The sequence below is a fragment of the Triplophysa rosa genome, linkage group LG11 (assembly GCF_024868665.1).
Source record: "Triplophysa rosa linkage group LG11, Trosa_1v2, whole genome shotgun sequence".
Taxonomy (NCBI): Eukaryota; Metazoa; Chordata; class Actinopteri; order Cypriniformes; family Nemacheilidae; genus Triplophysa; species Triplophysa rosa.
The window spans coordinates 1,417,311-1,442,072 of NC_079900.1; the positions used below are offsets into that span (position 1 = coordinate 1,417,311).

Here is a 24,762-nt window from a genome sequence, read left to right on the forward strand (position 1 = left end):
GATGTGAGGTTGCAATCATCATTCATTGTGTGGAGTCTGAGATGGACTGATTTACATGTAGCCCTAGATCTTTAATCTTGCCCACATTTTTATAATGTGGGCCTATGCCGTAAAACTCCCAAACATTTCCCTTTGTATACAAATTTTCCAGGGTGCAGTGTAGAGACACAGAGGCACATTTTATTTGTTTAAACAAAATGGTTGTTTACATGGTGTTTGCATTGTTCCATTTTGTAATACTGGTCAGTCAGCTGACCTGCAGTTGTGCCTTGTTTGTAGGACACATAATTAGACTGATAAGCAAAAAGCTTGTAGTGTGGGTTTAAATTGTTATTCAAAATTTAAATAATTGAGAAAAGATTGAGATTTAAAATGACAAATATTGCTAGAATTCAAGAAACACCTAAAAGGGTTGTTTCAACCCATGGTTGGGTAAAATATGGAAAACACAACTGCTGGGTTAAATGAACCTATTTGACCAGACCATACAGTAAGTTGAAAGAACCCGGCATTTATAAAGTATATTATTTGGACCCATAGCCTGATAAAAAATCAAATTGAAAAAACATCTCGCGTCTCTGCGAATGATCTTTTTTGTTGTTTTTTGGCTAGGTATTTCTTTTTTACACATGCCCCTCCCACAAACACTACAGTAAATATTTCATCAAGGACCGCTGGGGCAATTGTTCATACATTTCTACAGAATACCTGCTGCAAAAGGTAAGAAAACAGTCTGATGCTGACCACTTTTCTAATAAGCTATTAGTATCTTTGTACCAAGTATCTTTGTATACTGATCTTTACTATATAGTAAAGCTATAAGATAAATAGATTTGTGGAATTTTGTATTGTTGATTTAGGCAGAACTTTAAAACGTTGACCACAAAAGATAAAATATGTCAGTACGTGTATATTTTACTTTTACGTTTGTATTCTCTGATTCATTGGCAGGAATCATACAATGGTAATAATTTCTACCAGTCTAAACATTCTGACATTTTACAATGATTTTAATTGGTTTTTACATTGTACATACAAAAATAAATGAAAAGGTAACTAATAGTGACCAGGGCATTCAAATAATTTCAACGAAGATTCATATCTTAAAACAAGTAAGGAGCATCCTTGACAGCGTTACTGGTCAAGGAACTTTCCGACATTTTGACTTAAAAATGTAATTTCATTTTATTTTAAACAGTGCTGGTCAGTAAGTAGTACTTCTATTTTTTTATAAGAGAAGCATGATATCAGTTACATAATGTTTTAATACCATGCTTCTTATCCTAAGCTCTTGAAACTACACCAGCAAGATTTCTGATTCCATTATGGCAAACTCAGGACAATTGGAGGTAAATAGTAAAGGTTTTTCTATGTGCCATGTGTCATCTTAGTGTTCCATTAAGAGCCAGTAAGTCTTAATTTTAATGTAGGATGTCACATTACGTTAAATGCTTAATCAATAGTATTTTTGTTGGCGGTTATTTATTTACTAAAGAGATGCAGTCATATGATACATTTACCTTGTAAATATATTTGATGTGTATTAGATACATCCCTTAGATGTAAAATTATATTTGACTAGTGACATAACAATGTATTAGTAAGGTGTGCGTGCGTGCGCGTGTGCACGTGCGCGCATGTGTGTGTGAGCATGTATTAAAAATAAAGGTATAGAAAAGAAAAGAAAAGATATTTATTTCTCAGGGTGGCAGAAAAAAAAATGGCGTTGTTGGCGTTCAGCCCCGACAAAACGTTGCAAAACGGTGGTGCGGTTGAACACCCTGTTGTGATGACGCAAGAGTTGAACTATGGTAGCTGAGAAGGCCATTTTTAGTGTTCTTTTTGAAGAATTTTCGGAGCCTGATGAAATCGGTATAAATACGTGTTGAATACTGCAAAATACATGTCTTCTAATATCTTCAATTGTTGCGTATACCGAGCTGCAGCGGACACATTTAAACGACTTTGGACCCATTGTGCGAGCTGCCTCTTTATTACCGCGCGGGACATGTTGCTGCTGATTGGGCTGATATTCTTGACACGCCCACCAAACAAGAGAAAACGCATCTCAAACCATGTTGCACAACATTGCAAACCGTTTCCAGGAAACCCGGAAACCGTAGCAAAACGTTGTGCACCGGTTTGAGCTTGAACATGCCCCAGGTGGTTAAGATTACAGCGCAACATTGATGCACCAAAAAACAATCAAACATTAATTTTCAGAATTTGTTTAGAACAGAATATATCTTTATAATAAATAAAGGAAATAAGACAGAATCAAGTCACAATGTGCAAAATAAATGTGTTTAGGCAAAATGTCTGAAATGCAGGGGAACATAATTTTGAAAACACAAGCCACAAATACTAAAATTAATTTTCCTAAAACATTACGTAACAATGCTGTGCCATAAAATACTAGACCAGATCTCGCCTCAAAACTATTTTTAAAACTACTGGATAATAATGATTTTTTTACAACCGGGAATACAGCGCGTTCATTACCAATGAACTACAAATACAGTGACTTTATTTACCGCATGTAAAGGAGGAATGCAATAAAGCATCTTACCATTTAAACAATCAAAAATTCCCTTTCACCTTTTTTCCTGCGCACTCTTTCTCCGTCCTCCTGTCACGCGCGCTTGCTTTCAGTTCCAAAAGTCTGCGCCATGCTATATGGTGATTTTGGTTATTTTACTTTATTGTTTTATTTTTTATCATGCAGCGCAAAGTTCAGTCTAAGTAACGGGCTATGTGCATTTAAGAGGTGTTAATTCATATTTAAATGCCCAAACATTCATTAAGTGACAAATGTTTGGAAACGGTGTACACATTCATTTGCGAGTCATCTGCGGGTGCGTGCGGAACATGCTGCTTCTCTATACCGGTCTCACAGCACAGAAGACGCGGATAGACGTGATCCTGCGCTGGGTCATAGCCAGACCTCGCGCTCATATGCGCCGGGGGTTTCGGTACCCAACCCTAAAAATGTCCCATTTCTTTACATCATAAATAACGCAGTGCATGCCCGTCTGCTACGCCACTGCCCACATAACCAAAATGGCATGATCCCCATTGCATAACACCTCTGCGAAGATTCGACTGTGAGATTGGTAGTCAAATCAGGCTCCTCCAATCGAAGCATCGAATCGTCGACGATTCGGTGTCACCCCTACAAAAAGCATGAGGATATTAAGTAAAGATCATCCCAGTTAACACAGTACATTCTGACAACGTCGCCAGTTCATCTTCTTTTGGTCACCGTGACATTACTTTTTGACCACGTTCTGAGGACATCTTGGCAACGTTCCATTTCTTAGAATTCTTGCTTACGTTCCAGGAACGTCCTAGCCACGTCCTCAAATAACGTCCTGAATTAATCCCATGGAGAACGTTGTAGCGACGTGATGTACTGGTCCTCAAATAACAGGGACACTGGTCATTTGATTAATTAATCTGGTAATTTTTGCTAACGTACCAGAAACAGCCTAGCCACGTCCTCAAATAACGTCTTGAATTAATCCTATGAAGAACGTTGTAGCGACGTGATGTACTGGTCTTCAGATAACCTGGACACTGGTCATTTTTGCTTACGTTCCAGAAATGTCTGAGCCACGTCCTCAAATAACGTTGTGAATTGATCCTGTTGAGAACATTGTAGCGACGTGATGTACTGGTCTTCAGATGACCTGGACACTGGTCATTTGATTAATGAATCTGGTCATTTCTGTTTATTATGTTATTGTATGGAAAATTCATGATCGGAGAAAAATCTGTTATAATGTCAAGATGAATGCTATTAATCTGACTTCTGACAGCTATTAAACTGGAGTTTAAATCAATACCACAATTACAACTATTTATTTTGTGCACGCGTCTGATATACTGTATGTGTGCACGTCTCCAGCACGCGCGCGCCTTTGTTCTGCAAAGAGCCGCGCGCTCTCATCATTTAAACGTTAACAGCAGAGCCATTTCTTGCTATATGCAGACAATGCGGCTGCATAGGGCCCCCAAACTGAAAGTTCAGCCTCATATTTATTATATTTTGGAGAATTAAAAGTACCTGTCTTTATTTGCATGTATTGCATGCATTCATTTGCAAAGCATGCAAGTGTTCATATGGGGTAATCAGGTCCAAATCACCTTTGGGCTGGGCTGTCACATGGTAAGTGACGTCTGCCGACAGGTCTGACAGGCTGATTGACAGCCGCCCACCTTCCACTGAAGTGATAAGAATAACGGTAGATGCTAATTACAATGTCATCGAAACGTACTTATGCGTCTGGTGCAGAGAAACGCAAAAAGAAAAACGATGAAGAAAAACGATCACAGGATAAAGGTAAGGCATTTGATGTGGGTGGACGGGGACACATAATGCCAACAAGTTAGTTTGCTACATTTGTCATGCTGGCTAGCTCAGCTAGCCTCAGATAAAAGTGAGCTACCTCAGCTAACGGGCTATGATTGTTTGTTTGTATGTAAATAAAGTCAGCTTTATCCAGAGTTTGCTTTACAAAAAGGTTCAAATAAATGTGTCAAGCATAGACCTTTGCTACTATTTTATAAATAAAATAAAACCAATTATTATCAGACTGATTATTGTTACTTTTAGTAGTAGTAGTAGTAATAGCAGTAATAGCAGTGGATTATTCATATAGCACTATGAATTTTAAATGATCACTGTGCTATGAAATATTATCCAATTCTTTGCTCTATTGTATTTTTATTTATTGTGGTTTGGTTACTGGACAAATCTGCTGACTTAGTTGAATTCCCCTTGCTAAATTTATTAGAATATATATTGTGACAATGTAGTTTACTAATTTAAACAAACCTGTACATTTAAAGTGTCCTGTACTGCATAGGACTGCTAGTTGTCCTGTCAGGGTTTCGGATGGAAGAACCCAAGCGCAGGCAGCAGCGATTAAGGGGTTAACACAGACTTTATTAAAACAAACAAAAACACCCACAATGGGGTAACGAGGGCAAGACTAATTATATAAAAAGAAACCAAAATGGTAACACTTTACAATAAGGTGCTATTTGTTAATTATTTAATGCATTAGCTAACATGAACTAACAACGAACAATACTTCTACAGCATTTATTAATATTACTACATGTTAATTTCAGCATTTATAAATAAATTATTAAAATTAAACGTTGTCACTGTTAACATTAGTTAATGCACCATGAACTAACATGAATAGCTGTATTGACATGAACTAACATTAACAAGGATTAATAAATGCTGAAAAACGAAATTGTTCATTGTTAGCTAATGTTAGCTAATGCATTTACTAATGTTAACTAATAGCACCTTATTGTAAAGTGTTACCACCAAAATACTTCCCACATGGGGGCAAAAACAGCAGGACAGAAAATAACTAAGAAACTAAACACGGTCAGGTAAGGCAAACACAAGGCAGGGTAATACTCACAAGCACAGCATGAAAACACAGGTAAGCACATACGTACAGGGTACACAGTACAATGAATACAACGGACGAGCAACAAGACAGTAAAACATGAGGACTATATAAAGGGAACACAAACGAAGGAAGATAACGAGGGGCAGGTGAAAAACATGAAAGAGGTGAAAGACAGGGCAGGGAGGCAATACAGGAATTGAGAGGGGCGGGGCCAATGACAAGACACGAGAAAACACATGGAGTGTCAAAAGATAAACACCCCATGGTTTTCTCACACTAAACCAAAGGCTTTGCCACGACTCTGCCACAAGACCAAGAAATCCATGACAAGATAAAGCAGAGTCGTGTCCACTTTGTAATGCACTGCAATATACAGTATATGCAAACATTCCCTTCATATCATATGGTGCTCATCACTCATTTACCTTCATTTTTATTAATTAACTAGTATAATGTGGAGGTAAACACAGAAAAACTGGTAGATGCTTAAACAGGGACACTGTATATTGTAATGTTTAATATAAAAACAGATTCAAAAAGCAAGGAAGCAGAAGTTTTGAGGAGGAGAACATAAGACTGTGATCATACAGATCCTGATCACAAAGTAGTGATGTTGTACAGTTATACAGTATATGGTTCATTTGAAACTACAACTACAATATATAACTACATAACTAATTCTTTTTATTTGATGCTGGTCCATTATATACTTATTTATTTAAGTAAGTTTAGTTATTTATTTTTGACTGTTTTGGAATGGTGGGTTAAAGCTTTTTTATGTTATGCCACCTCAAAGTTTACATTAAACATTTTTCAAGAACACACTGTATCTGTTGCAAGGAGGCTAAAACTCCAATTTGCTGAGCGACAGCCAAGAAACCTTAAAGATTGACAGAGGAGTGGACTAAATGTATCCGGACACATGTGCAAACCTGGTGACCAACTATCAGAAATGTCTGAGCTCTGTGCTTGCCAACAAGGGTTTCTCCACCGAGTACAAAGTTATGTTTTGCTCAGGGATGAAATACTTATTTCACTGACTGAAATTCAAATCAATTTATAACCTTTATATAACATTTTTTCCCCTGATTTTTTTATATTCTGTCTTTATCAGTTAAAATAAACCCACCATAAAAATTATAGACCCTTCATTTGTTTGTAAGCAGGCAAACTTACAAAGTCAGCAGAGGATCAAATACTTATTTCCCTCACTGTATGTTATAATACAATACATTCGATATATACTTACAGGAAATAAATGAGCTAAATGATGATATTTCAAATATGCAATTGTTTACAATGTTTCCTTTCCTCAATGCTCATTTTCTTTCAGAATAATGAAGATGAGCAGTCTGCTTCATCTGAACCTCCAGAGGACATCAAGGACTGGAATGAAGACCATTTGAGGCGGTGGTTGCTTCAGAGAAAAGTAGACAAAGATTTAACTGAGCAAAACTACGGAGCAAAACTTAATGGAGCTGGTCTTCTCAGTTTACTGAAATCTTACAGTAAAGACCTTAAAGGCCATTCAGTTAGTGCAAAGACACTGAGTATTCACGAATATGATCAATTAAAACAAAACTTGACTTGTAAATTGAAGCCGTACCCTTTCAGAAGATTTGATGCTGCTCACAGATACCAGGAAAATATCATTCTTGATGTCACTGAAACTGGTCCTAAAGACCTTGTACAACCATGCCATGAATTCAAAGAATTCACCAAAATAACAAAAGAGAATGAAATGACAAAATACACATATGAAGTAATTCGATTTGCAGCAGCTTGTATGAACAGCCGCACCAATGGTACCATTCACTTTGGTGTGGCAGATAAACCACATGGACAAATTCTGGGTATCAGTATTCAGGACAAAGACAGTTTTACTACACAGCAGTCAAACGCGATTGAGAAACATTTTCAGGAACAGTTTGTTAATATAGCAAAGAGGTGTATTATGCCTCCTCGATTTGTTGAAGTTCTCAAAGCTGACATGACATCCACTGGAAAATATGTCATTGAGGTGGACATAGAACCTTCCTTTATAGTGTGTGAAAATCATTATTTTCAGACTAATAATTTAGACAAAAGAGAGAACAAGAATCATGGCATGTCTTTTTATGTAAGAGACGGCAGCAGCAGCAAGAATCTGATTAGGTCCAATTCCCCTGAAGAGTATTATACTCATACTGCTGACCTGTCAAAGTTGTCCCAGTTGAGGAAGAATGCTGAGGAAAAGCATCTCACTGAAGTCAAAAACAGCGTTCAAGGATCAAAACTAAGTGAGATGATTACAGGAAGAACTCACTCTTTAGACAAGTCACACTTCTCATGGTATGTTGTGGTAGCTGACAAGTCCCATCGGGTTCAGCTGGAAAACCTCAAGTTCCTGATTCATATGAATCTGATGGCTGTTCTAGATTTTGATCCAGAATCTGCTAAAAATGGATTGAATTCACTATTTAAAGACACAGGAACAAATAGTCATTTACCAGCTGAATATACAATTACACAAACAGTTGAAGACACTGCAGACAAGTTAAAGCTGACCAGAAACACAAGTTGGGTTTTCTGTAATGGAGGCTTTAATAATGAAAGCCCATCAATTGTTCAGAAGTGGTCGATTGAGAAAGGATCTTCGGTGCGAGATGTTGTTTCTTTCCTGTGCCGAAAAGATGTGATGCCCACCAAGAAATTTCTCGTCATATTCTTGCTGTTAAATCAAGTGACTGATGGAAATGACCCTATGCTGGAGACATTCCATATGTTTTATCAGGCGCTACATGGGGGAAAACAAATCTTATGTATCTGTGACAATGAAACGACATACAATCTCTGGAAGGATCTCATCATGGGCCGTTATGGAGTTGACATCTCCAAAAGATGCATTTCTGAGTTGAGTTTTACTGAGATCAATGGAACTGTGCTCAGTCTCTGGTCAGAGAATCGTAAGTCAGACCGGTTTCTGCCTGGTGTTGGTGGCAGTAAGGTTGTGTTATCAAAGAAAACTGAGGACACGTTAGATCTGCTGAGTATTCTCTGTGTCAACCAATGTGATGGAGGAAATGAGGACAAACAACAACATGAAGAAAGGTTTTACAGAGGAGGGAAAGTGTCATGGTGGAACTTCCACTTCTCTGAACAGGCGGGATCAGTGCCATTCATCAAACGGGACAAGTTTGAGTACATTATTGACGTCATTATTCCAGACCTGCTCAATATGAAGAGAGCTTGTGTGTTCTTCAACATCTTCCATCTTCCAGGGTGTGGTGGCACGACACTGGCCATGCATGTTCTCTGGACGCTCAAGAATAAATACCGTTGTGCAGTGCTGAAGTACAAACCAGATGATTTCACCAAAGTAGCCCATCAGGTAGTGCAGTTACTGACATATGAGACAAAAGAGCAACAAACCAGACCCCCGGTTTTGCTCATGATTGATGTCTTTGAAAACATTTCTGTTGTTGAAACGCTTCAGAAGAAAATTGAAGAAGAATGGAAGAAAGAAAACATTTTTTCAAAGTCCCCACAAGTCATTCTTCTCAATTGTATGACAGTTGAGTCCCGTGAACAAGCTGAAGAAAATGATGACTTAGTTTTCCTTGGAAAAAATTTATATGAGAAAGAACAGAAACTCTTTGATGAAAAGTTAAAAGAGCTTAAGAGAACCTACCCAAACACAGACACATTTCATGGGTTCATGTATCTACAGACAAACGGTTCACCTGATTATATTAAAGGTGTTGTGGAAAATACTCTGAACGGCTTCAACTTTCAAGACGAACACGCTCAATTGTTTGCTGTTCTTGTGCTTCTGAGTGTTTATTGCAGGAATGTACTGCTGTCAGTCAGTGCGTGTGAAGAGTTTCTTCATTTGCCGATAACAGAAGACTGTCGATCCTGCAAAGCTGAAGATGGATTCAAGGAGTTTTCCGCTCTTTTGACCAGATGCACAGCAGCTTCTAGCTTTGTCTTTGAGGGTATGAGGGTGATCAATGCATGTGTAGCCCACCACTGTTTGGACGAACTTGCAGCTACTCATGAAGTGACAAAGGCTGATATCATGAACACACTTCTCACAACATTTTTAGGTTATGATTGCTTTCTGGGGAAACAAAAACTAATGCAGGATGTCCGCAGCATGTTAGTGAAGAGGCAACATTCAACCAAGGGTGAGGGCCGTTTTTCACCTCTGATCCTTGATATAATGAAGGAGACCCCAGGAAGAGAAGAGACCATTTTACTAAATGCTGCAAAGGTCTACAAAAAGGATGCAGTAATATTCCAGCTCTTGGCCAGTTATTATTACTTAAAGAAAAGAAAAGAAGACTTCAACGTGGAATATGAATGGTCTTTTGCCTTCGCCCATTCAAAGGACAACTCAAACATATGTGACACAGTGGCACGGGTACTTAAGGGTGAGCTGAGGTATAAGTTTCACCAGGACAGAGATGATCCCATAAAGCCAGACAGTCTCGAGAAGTATCTCACACTGGCTGAGTCTGCAACAAACGCCTGCAGGGAATCACAAAATACGGCACGCAAAGAGGGCATGATTCAATTTCAAAGACCAAATTATTATGACACCTACAACACAGCTGAGCATCTTGGTGAACGTGAAGTGGCAGTTAAAGTCATAGAGATACTGCAAAAGACCCCACCGTTTACCTCAGATGATCAGCTTCTTGGTCAAGTCCTGTCAGGGAAGATGAAGATTGATGATTTGACAAGTAAACAACCTAAGCTGAAGGAATATTCTGATGTGTTGAATAAACATATGCACTATATTCTGGACCTCAAGCCATTTGTCTTTCTTTACAATTTAAAGAGGGAAGACAAACTAAAGGAACCGTCAGACAACAAAGTGAACAAGACACTGCAAGGTCTAGAGAGGATCAAGGCTGATTCCCTCTACAGGAAGAAATCTGCATCGGTTTTAAAAAGGTCAAACAGCAGCACAGTTGTTTTCATGTCAGAGAAAGACAATGACGTCAAGGACACCATCAACTTCACTTGCTGCAGATTAAATTTCACCAGCGTCATCTCTAAATGTGAAGTACAACAGGTCCCACCACAGCCCTACACTAACAACTACTCAAATGAGTGGAAGTCTGTTGGAAGTCTTCAATTTTTTGCAGAAAAAGAGAGGTTCAAAAAGCTTGATATCGTATAAACCAGGGCAGAACATCTCCACTGAGTGGGACAATGAGAAAACATGGAAGCAAGTTAAAGACACGGGTAAACTTCTCAGAGCGTCTGGTAAAATACGCAACCACTGTATTTCGGTTGGAGATTCAAACGTTGTGGTTCATCCAATGTTCCAGAGCCAGTTACCCAAAGCATTTTTATTGGATTCTCCATGAAGGGACCAGTTGCACTGGACATTGACTTTGAGTCATAAGGTTCTTTTCAAAGGTCTGATCAAACCGATCTTACTGACGTGAATAAAAATGCTTTTTCAACCATTCTCCAATTCGACACACAATGTAATTCAAGAAGTGAAATTAGAGCTCATAAACCTCTGAGAAGTTCTGTTGTTGCACTTCATTATTGTACTGAACATTATTTAACCTTTATTTATAAACAGTGATCTGTTGTTATTTTCTTTTTGTTGTTATTTGTTGTTGTTACATTCTTTTTTAAGGTTCAGTTTTATTTTTTGAGATTTATACATGCAGGAGAAATGCCTGACTGTATTTTCATATTTAGCCTGTGTGGTTACAGATATATACAGCATATAGATATTCAAACACGCATTTACCACAAACTGTTTACACTCATTTCTATGTCTAATGTTGATTTGTACTTTTCACAAATACAGTACAGAATATTTTTTCTTTCAACAAATGGTTGATAAGAAAGTGGTAAATTGCATGATCATGAAGTGTGTGTGATTGTTATCATTTATATTTATATGTTATTTTTATCTAGTTAGTTTGGTACTGTATGCTGGTGTGTGGATAATGGTAAAGATATATTTCCTCATTTGTTCAATCAAATTAGGTAATAACTTGTAACAGAGCTGAATTATAAACTTTAACACTGCTATCAACATTATTTGGGTAAAACGTAGCCGAATTACGTCTCATCAGGGTTGCATGTAAATATTTTGGTATGATAGCTTCATTCTAGGATAATAGTTTTTAAAACATATTTAGTAGTTCTTACCACACGACAGACAAAGGGTTTGGGATGCTCATTACTCTCATTACTTGTGCTTATTCTTGTTCACAGAATGTGCCATAACATTTTATGTTTTGGTACTGGTTGTTTACCTTTATTTCTAGAAGGAACAGCTTTTTTGTTACTGTTCTTTCAGGTCTTTATATGCCCAAAGACATTGTTAATAAAGTGATTTTCTTGTTTTTTTGTCACAAGATACAACAGAGATTGCTCAATAAATAAACTCTTAAAGGCAGAATGCATCGTTTTGTTCAGAAACAATTTTTGTCATGCTGGTTGTAAATCTCTTCACATCCTGATAGCAATCAAGAAGTATAGTGGTCAAATATATGTTTTATAATTATATATCGTCTGTGAAAGGCGTAGGACCAAAAAACGTTCGACCAATAAAAACATTCTGGCCGAACGAGAGCCATTGGTTGAGACTGGTCCTGTGTACATTTTCAGCCAACGTATTTTGCATCCCACTGCACACCCAGTTCACGCAGACATCATACGTCATCAGCGCGCTCACGTCCGCTATGTCAATGTTGGGAGAATGGCGGAGAAGCAGCAACACCTAACCTGTCGGCGGAACTTTATTACACAGCGACATGTTACACAAGCGACAAATTGCTACATCAAACTCCGACTTAAAACAATTGTTTAGGTTCGTTACTACAGTAATGTTATTCACTTCGTACTGCAATGTTTTCTCACCGGTGAATGTGCCATGTGACTCGCCGTAGCGCCCTCCCACAGCTTCTGGTCTGTGCGCGTTCATGTGTTTTGGAGGAGGCGTGGCTTCGGACGGTGATTCGCACGGAGGGTGGGATCATGATTTCTGTGCTAGCAGGCTAAAGTTAGCACCTTAACTTATGATGCATTCTGCCTTCAAGTGATTAATCACTAAACTCAATTGTTAAAACATAGTCTTATTAACAATATCTTATTCTTCTCAAAAGTTCTGCATCTGCTTATTGGTTGAATAACCTGGAAACAGAGTTGACTGACACGCTCAAGGCATGTTTAAATCCATACAAGCACAATATTCCCAAACTGACAGTAAAAAAACCATCAACACTGAAACACTTTCAATAACACAACAGTATAACCGACCTAAAGCTAATAACAAATATATAAAGTATACGATCAACTACCTTTAATGGTTAGGAAATAGACTGTGGGAGTTCTCAGTTTAATAGTAAAATAATTATTTCATGAAGAGACATTAACAGGTTATACTCTTGATCTAAAATTATTGGATGCAGTTTAGTATAACACCTAGCCAAGCAGATACAATGCTTGCAGTTTTTCAGGCTTGGTCTGAAGATGAGTTATAATTGTTTTAGTGGACCTCAAGTGTCTTGTTTAGTGATTAAAACTGTAGGTTTCTGCTGCACTCTAGTGGAGGTATCATGTAGATACACTTCATTTTTATGAACCAAACACAAGAGGAAAAATCACGACTCTCTCTCACACACACACACACACACACACACACACACACACACACAGAGAGAGAGAGAGAGATTTGTGTATTACATATGTGGATAAAATATTTTATTATGTTATTGACTTGTTTAGAATGTATACTCCCGGCTCCCACTGCTCTGGTTGTATGTGTGTTCACGACTTGCAGTGATGAGTTGCAGAGGTCACCGTAGCTGATGATAGGTCACTCTCAGAGGACAGGTCCAGTGGAGGATAATCAAGAACTGGCCAGTGATGCGGAAAGAAGAAGCCAATGGCTGTGGTGGTGGCGGATGGACACAGCTTGGGCTGCCAGATGACCTTGTAACAATGTAACACACACCAAGGTCTGATCAACATGCGATATTAAAAGGGAATATGATCCATTTTATACAAATTTCATTAATATCATCAAACCAAGTGTCTTAAGAGGGAATTTCCAGTAGTTGTTCGAAGAGAAGAGGTTACTGTGTTATCTCTCGGTCTTGCGTGGAGCAAATAAGCCCCTCTCTGATGTTAACTCATGAGTTTCCATCTTTTGAGTCATCCTTTCCATCATTTGACCCGGTTCAGCTGCTTAAAGTAGTTGTATTCTTCCTTTAGATAGAAGTGTTTCTTTGTGTTAAAGTCACTTGATTATGGATAAAGTTGAGAGGTCTCAGTCTAGATGGTATCACATGAACGGTTTCATGGTCATGAGTGTTGCTTTGGAATATGACTCTTCTTGTTCGATGCAGTTCTGATCTAATCATTGGTGTCTGATTCGTTCAGTTCCTGCAATAACAAACTTTCTTTTTGTTCACTGGAATAACTGATAAATCTCCCGGTGTAGTTCACAAACACACACATCATATCTGAGGGGTTGTGTTGTGTTGAATACAGATGTCTGTCAGATGAAGACACATCCCAACCCTGCGGCGTGTGCCATCATTATTGGTTACAGTATTTATCATAATCCTCCTTTTTAAACTCAGCGTTTGAAGAGCAATTACACCGTCAGTCATTTTCACACGAAAACTCACTACTGTACATTGATAATAAGTTTAAAAGTTCATGGCAAATGAGTTTTTTTGGGTGAAGTATTAAGGCCATTTCAGACGTAATAAATTAAAAGATATTATTTTACATTTTTTACATGCTCCTTTTATCTAAACTCAACATATAAGACCACAAAGCAACATGAATAACATCACATATCTCAACACTTTATTAAAAACTGTTTGAACTATTTTTAAATGGTGTTTTTGTAACTCACACAACTTCAAATATATATATATATATACACACACTGAACTACACCAAGACATGAAACGTCAATACTCTATATTTAGTGTATATTTTCACAATAAGCAGAAATGTAATCCATGAAAGAATAGCATGCATCCTTTCTCCATCCTCCTTTTGTTCTTTTTCATTCTTCTTTGACTCTCATTCTTCTGCGTCTTCCTCTCACTCCTCTTCTTATTTTTACTCTAAAATTGGCCTCCAATGTTTTCCAAACCTAGAAAATCGTCCATAAGATTATTTATATTGTCGATGCATACTGTAATTGAACAATTGAGCTAGAAGTGTTTTCATACATGAGAACTTTAATGTCAGACACAAGAGGAAAAATCACGACTCTGTCTCTCTCTCTCTCTCTGTCTCTCTCTCTCTCTCTCTCTCTCTCTCTCTCTCTCTCTCTCTCTCTCTCTCTCTCTCTCTCTCTCTCTCTCTCTCTCTCTCTCTCTCTCTCTCTCTCTCTCTCTTCTCTCCTCTCTCTCTCAACTTTCTCTCTCTTTCCATCTCCTCCATCTCACCTTCGCTCAGTCTCTCTCTCGTCTCTGTCTCCTGTCACATCTCTCGTCTCTTCCGTCTCTCCTCTCTCATCTCGCTCATCCTTCTCCTCTCTCTCTCTCTCTCTCGCTCTCTCTCTTCTTCTCCTCTCCCTCTCTCGTCTTCTCCTCTCTCTCTCTTCTCTCTCTCCTCTCTCCTTCGTCTCTCTGCTCTCTCTCTCTCTCTCTCTCCTTCTCCTCTCTCTCTCTCGTCTCTCTCTCTCTCTCCTCTCTGTCTCTCTGCTCTCTCTCTCTTCTCTCTCTCTGTCTCTCTCTCTCCTCTCTCTCTCTTCTCTCTTCTCTTCTTCTCTCTCTGTCTCTCCTCTTCTCTCTTTCCCTCTCTGTCTTGTCTCTCTCTCTCTCTCCTCTCTTTCTCTTTCGCCTCCTCTCCTCTTCTCTCTCTCTCTCTCTCTCTCTCTCTCTCTCTCTCTCTCTCTCTCTCTCTCTCTCTCTCTCTCTCTCTCTCTCTCTCTCTCTCTCTCTCTCTCTCTCTCTCTCTCTCTCTCTCTCTCTCTGTCTCTCTCTCTCTCTCTCTCTCTCTCTGTCTCTGTCTCTCTCTCACCCAGTTCACCCAGAAGAAAATTATCATATCATTTATTCACCCTCAAGCCATCCTAGATGTATATTACTTTCTTACTTCTGTTGAACACAATCCAATAATATATTATTTTAGGCTGGTTCTTGCATGCATGAAAGATAAAGAAAAGAAAGAAAAGTAAAGTGTGAGTAAAGTGTCAGTTCCACTGAACCGAAGCCCACTTTCGCACCTCTTCATCCCCATTCATTGTTTGCATCAAGAGTTTTTAACTCAGATTATTGTTCCACCATACAAGGGAGTTCTTGGCCAATTGTTGTCTTTGGTTCAGGATATGACTATTTCTCCTTCCTACACTAACAAACATTATTTTTGTTGACTGGACTTAAATTCTTAAATACAGTAAGTGTTTGTCTATGCAAATTTACATTTTAAATTCCCAGCATGCATTGCAGCACGTTCTATTATCAAGTATTGTTATAGAAAAATGATGACTTTTGTAGTGTTGGCTGACTGTATGTACGCTGTTGTTGTCATCATCATTGTTCTTTTTTTTGTTTCTCGTGATGATTATAATCTCATCATAAACATGACAACATTGCTGAAATTTGTCAAGACCCACACATGTGCATGAAATTGACTAATAAATATTCTGCTATGTGCGTGGGTAACATTTGGCAACCTTTCAGTTTCCTTTTTTCATAGAAACTCAACTTGTGCTCTTTCATACACACACCCCCTTCCTGGTTCAAGAAGACAAATCTGAACTCTGAACAGATTTCTCTTTTCAACTGTATAGCTTAAAAATGACGTATGGTTATTATAATTCCATCATAAACATGACAGCATTGCTGAAAATTGTCAAGACCCCACACATGTGCATGGTGTTGACTAATAAAATCCTGCTTTGTGTGTGATGTTGGACATCATCTGGCAACCATACAGTTTCATTTTTTCGTAGAAACGAAACTTGTGTTTTTTCTTACACGCCCCCTTCCTGGTGTAAGAAGACAAATCTGAACTCTGAACAATCTGAAGCGTTCACAGCAGATTTAACCATACAGCAAGAAGGTATCAGCTATTATCAATCCAGCGCAGAATAGAGATCACAAAAGGTAAGACTGATGGCTCATAAAATCTGGTCTACTGAAAACCAGTGATTTTTCAGTAGATAACTATGTAAATTGATACTAAAGCCCATGGGTTTCATTGTTTTGTGAAAGGTACAGTAATATGGATTCTGTTTTATATCTTATTTTGCTATTTTGCTATAAAATAACATTTGTTTTGTTTAACAGTGTTTTGCTGAATTTGTAAGCATAATTCATACCTTTTGCTCTAAAAAAAACCTACATACTCTCTGCATGCACATATGAACTATAAACATGGCTTTGTTTAACAAAACAAGTTGTAAAGTCAAGTTGAATTTTCACTATAAGCGTATTTTTACAGTAAATAATTCTCTATTGTTTTGTTCATTCTTTTATGAATCTCAGGCAGCTACAGGAACGTACTCTCCTGTCAGAAAACTCACAGACACACATGAATTATGTCGCTTGCTGCGGTAAGTGGAGCAGAGAGATGCATGAGAAAAGTTACAAACGGGCCGCTATACGTAGGTCGTCCGCCATATTGGAACAGTGCGAGCTGGTCCGTTAACACAAAGAGCGAGCTGACTGTGTATGATTATGAAAACATATTGTTGTGTAAACTCAAACATTATATCTGCTACACTAACACGTGACAACAACGAAAGCTTACGCGCCTGGAGCGCTTGAATGTGGCATCTAGTTATCTATATCTATGGAACACACTGGGTTTTCATTCAGGTTTTTATTTGTATCTGCGTGCACACCGCCAACGACCTTGCTATGCGAAGGTTAGAAGGCGCTCCTAGTTTTGGTTGCCCTAGTAACAGTTATAAACAAAAACTGCAGTAACAGACCAGAGGCGGATGACGTCAGAGCTGTTGAATGAGAGAGTTGAGACATACTTTGATCTCACCGCCACTCACACACTGAAATGATTGGGCTACTAAAGAGCCCTCCATTCCATTCTTCCAACGGACGTCTACGGGGTGTCGCAACTCTGTTTTTCAGCGGCTCTGGTTCCAAACTGTCAGCCTGTTTGAATGGGTTTAGACAGGACAGTAAGCGGAAGGGACTGTGTTTGCAGTACGTTTCGCTTAATATCAACATGTTTAATGCATTGATTAGAGTACATTTAGAGTAATATAAGTGTTAAGAAAAGGAGAATTAATCGATCTTTTGTTTCATTATATAAGTAAGAATTTGTAATGTATTAATGTAGAATACATTCTACATTACACTCAAACTACATTAAATACAGAAGAATTCTCATTAAAGCTACAAAACACACCGAGTTCTTCTTTTCTTTGTTGAACATTAGTGACGCAGCAGCAGGTTTAAGAACGCGGCCCCTTTAAGAGCTGCCGCTAGCCGCAGATCTGACATTTTCACAACTCTATGCCCTCATTTAACCTTTATTTAACTCGTAGAAGTCTGTGCTTATGAAGATGATAAACAAATGTGCAGTGTGGACGCAACTTTACTCTTTACTTTCATGTTGAATGTTTTTAAACCAGTTTTTAATGAAAACGTTGTAGAATGTTTTGTGCATTTCAACCACACTCTAATAGGCCCTGAGTTTCAAGAAAACAAAAGACCAGAGAAAAACATAATTAACATAATATAAACAAAAAATATTTTTTAACACTACATTTATACAACAATATACAGCTTATCTATTTGTCTTTTTTCTCTTTTTATTTAGAATAATGAAGATGAGCAGTCTGTTTCGTCTGAACTTCCAGCAGACGTCAATGACTGGAATAAAGACCACGTGAGAGAGTGGATGCTCAGGATAAAAGTAGACAAAGAAGATGTTGATATTTTATATAATGCAAAAATGAATGGAGCTGGTCTTCTTCTATTGGAGAAATCTGATCTCATAGAACTTGAACTTTCATGGAATTCAAAAAAGCTGATCATTCCGAATAGAGATCAATTGAAACAAAAGGTGTTGACTCCGTCTTGTAGCTTGAAGCCGTATCCTTTCAAAAGATTTAATGCTGCCCACAGATACAAGGAAAACAGCATTCTCGATGCAACTGAGACTGGCAGTAAAGACTGTATTCAACCCTGCCATGAATTCAAAGCATTCACCAACACATCAGAAGAGAATGAAATGACAAAATACAGATATGAAGTCATTAGATTTGCAGCAGCTTGTATGAACAGCCGCACAAATGGCACCATTCACTTTGGAGTGGCAGATGATGGAAAGATTCTGGGTGTCAGTGTCCAGAACAAAGACGGTTTTACTACACAGCAGTCAAACGCGATTGAGAAACATTTTCAGGAACAGTTTGTTGAAATAGCAAAGAGGTGTATTATGCCTCCTCGCTTTGTTGAAGTTCTTAAAGCTGACATGACATCCACAGGAAAATATGTCATTGAGGTGGACATAGAACCATCCTTCATAGTGTGTAAAGAACTTCACTTTCACATACTCAATTTAGAAAAAAATATGAAAGATCCGAGTGCAGGAAAGAAAAATGACGGCAAGTCTTTTTTTATAAGGAAAGACAACAGCAGCAAAAATCTGCTTACACCTGATTCCTCCAGGATATATAAAAAGTATATTCCTGACATGTCAGAGTTGTCCCAATTAAGGAAGGATGAAGAAGAAAAGCACCTCACTGAAGTCAAAAACAGCGTCCAGGGATCAAAACTATGTGAGATGTTAACAGGAGGGACTCACTCTTTAGACAAGTCACACTTCACATGGTACGTTGTGGTAGCTAACAAGTCCCATCCTGATCAACTTGACAATCTGAATTTCCTCACTTACATGGATCTGATGGCTGTTCTAGATTTTGATCCAGAATCCACTGAGAATGGATTAAATACACAATTTGAAGACAGGAAAACAAACAGTCATTTGCCAGCTCAATATAAAATTACTCAAGCAGTTGAAGACATCATAGACAAGTTAAAGCTGAACAGAAACACAAGTTGGGTTTTCTGTAATGGAGGCTTTAATGAAGAAGACCCATCAGATTCTCAGAAGTGGTTGACTGAGAAAGGATCTTCGGTGCGAGATGTTGTATCTTTCCTGTGCCGGAGAGATGTGCTGCCAAACAAGAAATTTCTCATCGTGTTCTTGCTGTTAAATCAAGTGACTGATGGAAATGACCCTATGCTGGAGACCTTCAGTATGTTTTTACAAGAGCTAAAGGGAACAAATCAAATCTTATGTATCTGTGACAATGAAACGACATACACCTACTGGAAGGATCTCATCATGGGCCGTTATGGAGTTGACATCTCAAAAAGATGCATTTCTGAGTTGAGTTTTACTGAGATCAATGGAACTGTGCTCAGTCTCTGGTCAGAGAATCGTAAGTCAGACCGGTTTCTGCCTGGTGTTGGTGGCAGTAAGGTTGTGTTATCAAAGAAAACTGAGGACACGTTAGATCTGCTGAGTATTCTCTGTGTCAACCAATGTGATGGAGGAAATGAGGACAAACAACAACATGAAGAAAGGTTTTACAGAGGAGGGAAAGTGTCATGGTGGAACTTCCACTTCTCTGAACAGGCGGGATCAGTGCCATTCATCAAACGGGACAAGTTTGAGTACATTATCGATGTCATCATTCCAGACCTGCTCAATATGAAGAGAGCTTGTGTGTTCTTCAACATCTTCCATCTTCCAGGGTGTGGTGGCACGACACTGGCCATGCATGTTCTCTGGACGCTCAAGAATAAATATCGTTGTGCAGTGCTGCAGGACAGAACAGATGATTTCACCGATGTAGCCCATCAGGTGGTGGAGTTACTGACATATGAGACTAAAGAGCAACAAACCAGACCCCCGGTTTTACTCATGATTGATGATTTTGAAGACCTCTGCGATGTTAAAAAACTTCAGCTGCAAATTGAGGAGGAATGTATAAAACAAAACATTTTTTCCAAGTCTTCACAAGTCATTATTGTTAACTGCATGAGAGCTGAGTCCCGTGAACAGGCTGAAGAAAATGACGACTCGGTTTTCGTTGGAAACAATTTATCTGAGAAGGAACAGGAACAGTTCAAGGAAAAGCTGAAGGAGTTTAAGAAATCCAAAATAAACACTGACACATTTTATGGATTCATGATTCTAAAATCAAATTTTTCACTTGAGTACATTCGGGGTGTTGTGAAAAATACTCTAAAAGGCTTTAACTCTCGGCACAAACACGCTCAACTGTTTGCTGTTCTTGTCCTTCTGAATGTGTACTGTAAGAATGCACTGTTGTCAGTCACTGCATGTGAAGAGTTTCTCCGTCTACAAACAACAGAAGACTGTCGATCCTGCAGGGTTGAAGACAGATTTGAGAAGTTTTCCACACTTTTGACCAGATGCACAGCATCTTCCAAGCGTGTCTTTGAGTGTGTGATGGTGATTCATTCAAGTATAGCTCAACACTGTTTGAAGGAACTTACAGCTTCTCATGGAGTGACAAGGGCCGACATCACTAACATTCTGCTTACAACAGACTTCTTTCATGATTTGTTTCTCGGAAAACAAAAGTTAATGTATGATGTCCGCAGCATGTTGGTGAAGAGGCAACATTCAACCAAGGGCCTTTTTTCACCTCTCATTCATGATATAATGAAGGAGACCCCAGGGATGGAGGAGACTATTTTACAAAATGCTGCAAAGTTCTACAGAAAGGACGCAGTAATGTTCCAGCTGTTGGCCAGGTACTATTACTTAAAAAATGACAAAGACTTCCAGATGGCTAATAGTTGGGCAAAGAAGGCAAAAGATCATTCAAAAGACAACTCATACATTTGTGACACAGTGGCACAGGTGCTAAAGCGTGAGCTGAAGTATCAATTTCACCAAGACAGAGATAATCCCATAAAGCCAGACAGTCTCGAGATGTATCTCACAATGGCTGAGTCTGCAACCAAGGCCTGCAAGGAAACACAACAAATTGCACACAAAGAAGCCATGATTCGATTTCAAAGACCAAATGACTATAACACCTACAACACAGCTGGGTGTCTCAATGAACTTCAAGTTGGTGTTCAAGTCATAGAAATACTGCAAAAGATCCCACTGTTTAACTCAGACCATCAGCTTCTTGGTCAAGTCCTGTCAGGACAAATAAAGATTGAGGATTCTACAAGTAAACAACCTAAACTGAAGGAATATTCGGATGTGTTGCGGAAGCACTTGCGCTACCTTCTTGACCTCAAAGGACAAATGAAGCAGCATTTTGATTTTCTTGACAAATATTTTGTCAATTTAGCACCCTTTCTGGCCGAGAAAGACAAGCAAAAGGAACTGACACATGACAGGGTGAACAAGTGTTTTCAACAATATATCCGCCTCTTTGGTGAAAAGAACTGGACGGTGATAGTCAATGATAATCACATGAATACCATGACAAAAATTGAGAAGACGCGACAATGCTTGGAAAGGAACAAGGCTGATTCCTATACCGGCCTTCTAGAATATTTGTACAAGGAAGACTCTGCATCAACTCTTGAAGAGATCGTAGAGCAATATTATTTCCTTCTGCAGTCAGAAAAGGAGCGATATGTTAAGGATGCTGTCAACTTTATCTACGCCAGTGTAATTCTTGCCAACATCAACCCTGAATCTAAGCACATCAGGCCCTACCAAAGTCTTCACCAGTTACTCTGTACGCTAATTGAACAATGCACATCCTTCAGCGAGAGCCTGCCTACAAACTACATTGCACTTTCATTGTTATGGCAAGATCTCATCCCTGAATTAACAAGTTTTGTGTCACAAATAAGGAATATGTACACAAATGAGTGGAAGTCTGTAGGTAATGGAAGAAGGGCAGCCATTCATTTTTTCCTGGGGAAAGAGAAAGGTTACAAAGGCTTGATTTCTCAGAGGGATGTTAACAGCTGGTTACAACCAGGGCAGAACATCTCCACTGAGTGGGACAATGAGAAAACATGGAAGCAAGTGAGAGACACGGGTAAACTTCACAGAGCTTCTGGTAAAATACGCCACCACTGTATTTCGGTTGGAGATTCAAACGTTGTGGTTCATCCAATGTTCCAGAGCCAGTTACCCAAAGCATTTGGCACCAGAGTGTCATTTTTTATTGGATTCTCCATGAAGGGACCAGTTGCACTGGACATTGACTTTGAAACATAAGGTCCTTTTCAAAGGTCTGATCAAACCGATCTTACTGATCCATTCCCCAATCTCCAAGTCAACACACACAAATGTGATTCAAAGAACTGAAATTAGAGATCATAAACCTAAGTTTTTTTTAAATCATTGTTGTGCTGAACACTGTTTTACCTTCATTTATAAACAATGATCGTTGTTATTTTCTTGTTTTACATTATTTTTTTATTTCAGGATTTATACAGGAGAAGTGCCTAACTGTTTATATTCATTTATATGTCTAGTGTATGTGTTTGTTCTATGAAGTGTTTTCATTTATATTTTCTACTGTAGTTAGTTAGGTACTCTATGCTGGTGTGTGGATACAGGTAAAGATATATTTCCTCATTTGTTTGATCAAATTGTTAATAACTTGTGTAACAGAGCTGAATTATAATCTTGATCACTGCAATCAACATTATTTGGGTCAAACTTAAACAAATTATGTCTCAACAGGGTTGCATATAAATATTTTGGTATAATAAAGCTCCTTTTCATTTTAGATCATTTTATGGATAATAGTTTTTTTTATCCAGAATTTTTTTAACCAATTTACTAGTTCTTACCACACGGCAGATAAAGGGTTTGGGACTCTTATTACTAATATAATCTATATTCTTATTCGTTTTTTTTTACTGTGTTACCATTATTTCTGGAAGGAATAGATGTTTTGTTACTGTTCTTTCAGGTCTTTATATGCCCTAAAACATTGTTAATAAAGTGGTTTTCTTGTTTTGGTCAAAAGATGAAAAACAGATTGTTCGATAAATAAATAAACTCTTATGTGATTAATCAATAAACTCAATTATTAAAACGTATTGTTGAAATGACAAATTGATATCCTGCCATTGATTAAAAGTAAAAACGGCTTGCAAGCATATTATCAAAAATGTGATTTCTGAGAGTGATGATGTGATTGTTGATATCAAGAATTCACATTTTTACTAGAGAAAATGTAATTGCTGATATCAAAAGTAGCAATTGTTACTAGAGAAATTATATTGTTGATATCAAAAATTCATATCCTAAGAATGATTAAAAGTTAATTTGGCTTGCCATACGTACAAAAATGTCTTATTCTCAAAAAATATATTTTCTGCATCTGCTTATTGGTAGGTTTACCTGGCAACAAAGTTGACTGACTTGCTCAAGACATGTTAAAATCCACACACATAATATTCCTAAACTGACAGTAAAAACAACATCAGCACTGAAACCCTTTCAATAACACAACAGTACAACTGACCTAAAGCTATAACAAATATTTATTTGATCAACTTCCTTTAATGGTTAGGAAATAAACTGTGGGAGTTAAAAAGTAAAATAATTATTTCACGAAGAGACATTAACAGGTTTTTTGATGCTCTTGATATTCAAAATCAGCTTCGATGCCATTGGCTCTCCCGTGTCTCGTGACCGATCGCGTCATTTCGTTGGCTTTGAATGTGAAACGGTATTGGCTCCCGCAACCGACTGCATCTAGCTGTTCCGGTTTATCTTTAAATGGGTGCCGACTTCATGCATTCACGGACACGCACGGCACCTTCATGTAAAGTTATCGTACGGCTTTGGTGCAGAAACGTCTTCGAAACGAGTTGTTTGTGATATTTTGTAATGCTTTTGGTCAGTTTGTGCAATAAATACCCGAGACTGTACTTGTATTCGCGTGCTGTGTTTTATCTGGCTGAGAAGTGGTTAGGTTTAGGTTTAGGGTGAGGTTGGGGTTAGGTGCTACAAAATATTAAAACCATAAATAATTATGAAATGCTAAGAATTGCACGCGTCTGGAGCATTTAGCAAACAGCAACGCAGTTCCCTGTTCGTCGAAAAACAACGCCAAAGGAGTACCCTGCGCGTTCAAACGTGACGCCGTGGGGCGCTGACCGAGCGTCAATATGTGACGAGCCAGGAGTGAGACGGGTTGAAACAGACATACTGAATTTGCTCTTGTCATTTCTCAAATTACAGTTTTTTTTCTATTGCTAAGCGTTTACCAATACTTAAAGTACTTTTTCAAAACTCTTAACACAGTATCACACCACACCATTTGCCAAATAGTTAATTTTCTTGCTAAAACCACATTTTGTTAAATAAATACAAACTCTACTTTTCAAAATGCTGA

At 38.2% G+C, this 24,762-nt stretch overlaps 2 protein-coding genes across 2 annotated transcripts; both read left to right on the plus strand.

Annotated features, from left to right (window-relative positions):
- The first annotated feature begins 1,285 nt into the window (after positions 1 to 1,285).
- LOC130561092 (sterile alpha motif domain-containing protein 9-like) lies at positions 1,286 to 11,924 on the plus strand. Its single transcript, XM_057345215.1, has 2 exons — positions 1,286 to 1,349; positions 6,769 to 11,924. Exons 1-2 carry the CDS (start codon positions 1,326 to 1,328, stop codon positions 10,603 to 10,605), a joined length of 3,861 nt encoding a protein of 1,286 aa, XP_057201198.1. The 5' UTR covers positions 1,286 to 1,325; the 3' UTR covers positions 10,606 to 11,924.
- Positions 11,925 to 16,269: 4,345 nt separating this feature from the next.
- LOC130561088 (sterile alpha motif domain-containing protein 9-like) lies at positions 16,270 to 23,554 on the plus strand. The gene is made up of 3 exons (XM_057345209.1): positions 16,270 to 16,531; positions 16,913 to 16,980; positions 18,210 to 23,554. Exons 2-3 carry the CDS (start codon positions 16,966 to 16,968, stop codon positions 22,623 to 22,625), a joined length of 4,431 nt encoding a protein of 1,476 aa, XP_057201192.1. The 5' UTR covers positions 16,270 to 16,531; positions 16,913 to 16,965; the 3' UTR covers positions 22,626 to 23,554.
- The last annotated feature ends 1,208 nt before the right edge of the window (positions 23,555 to 24,762 follow it).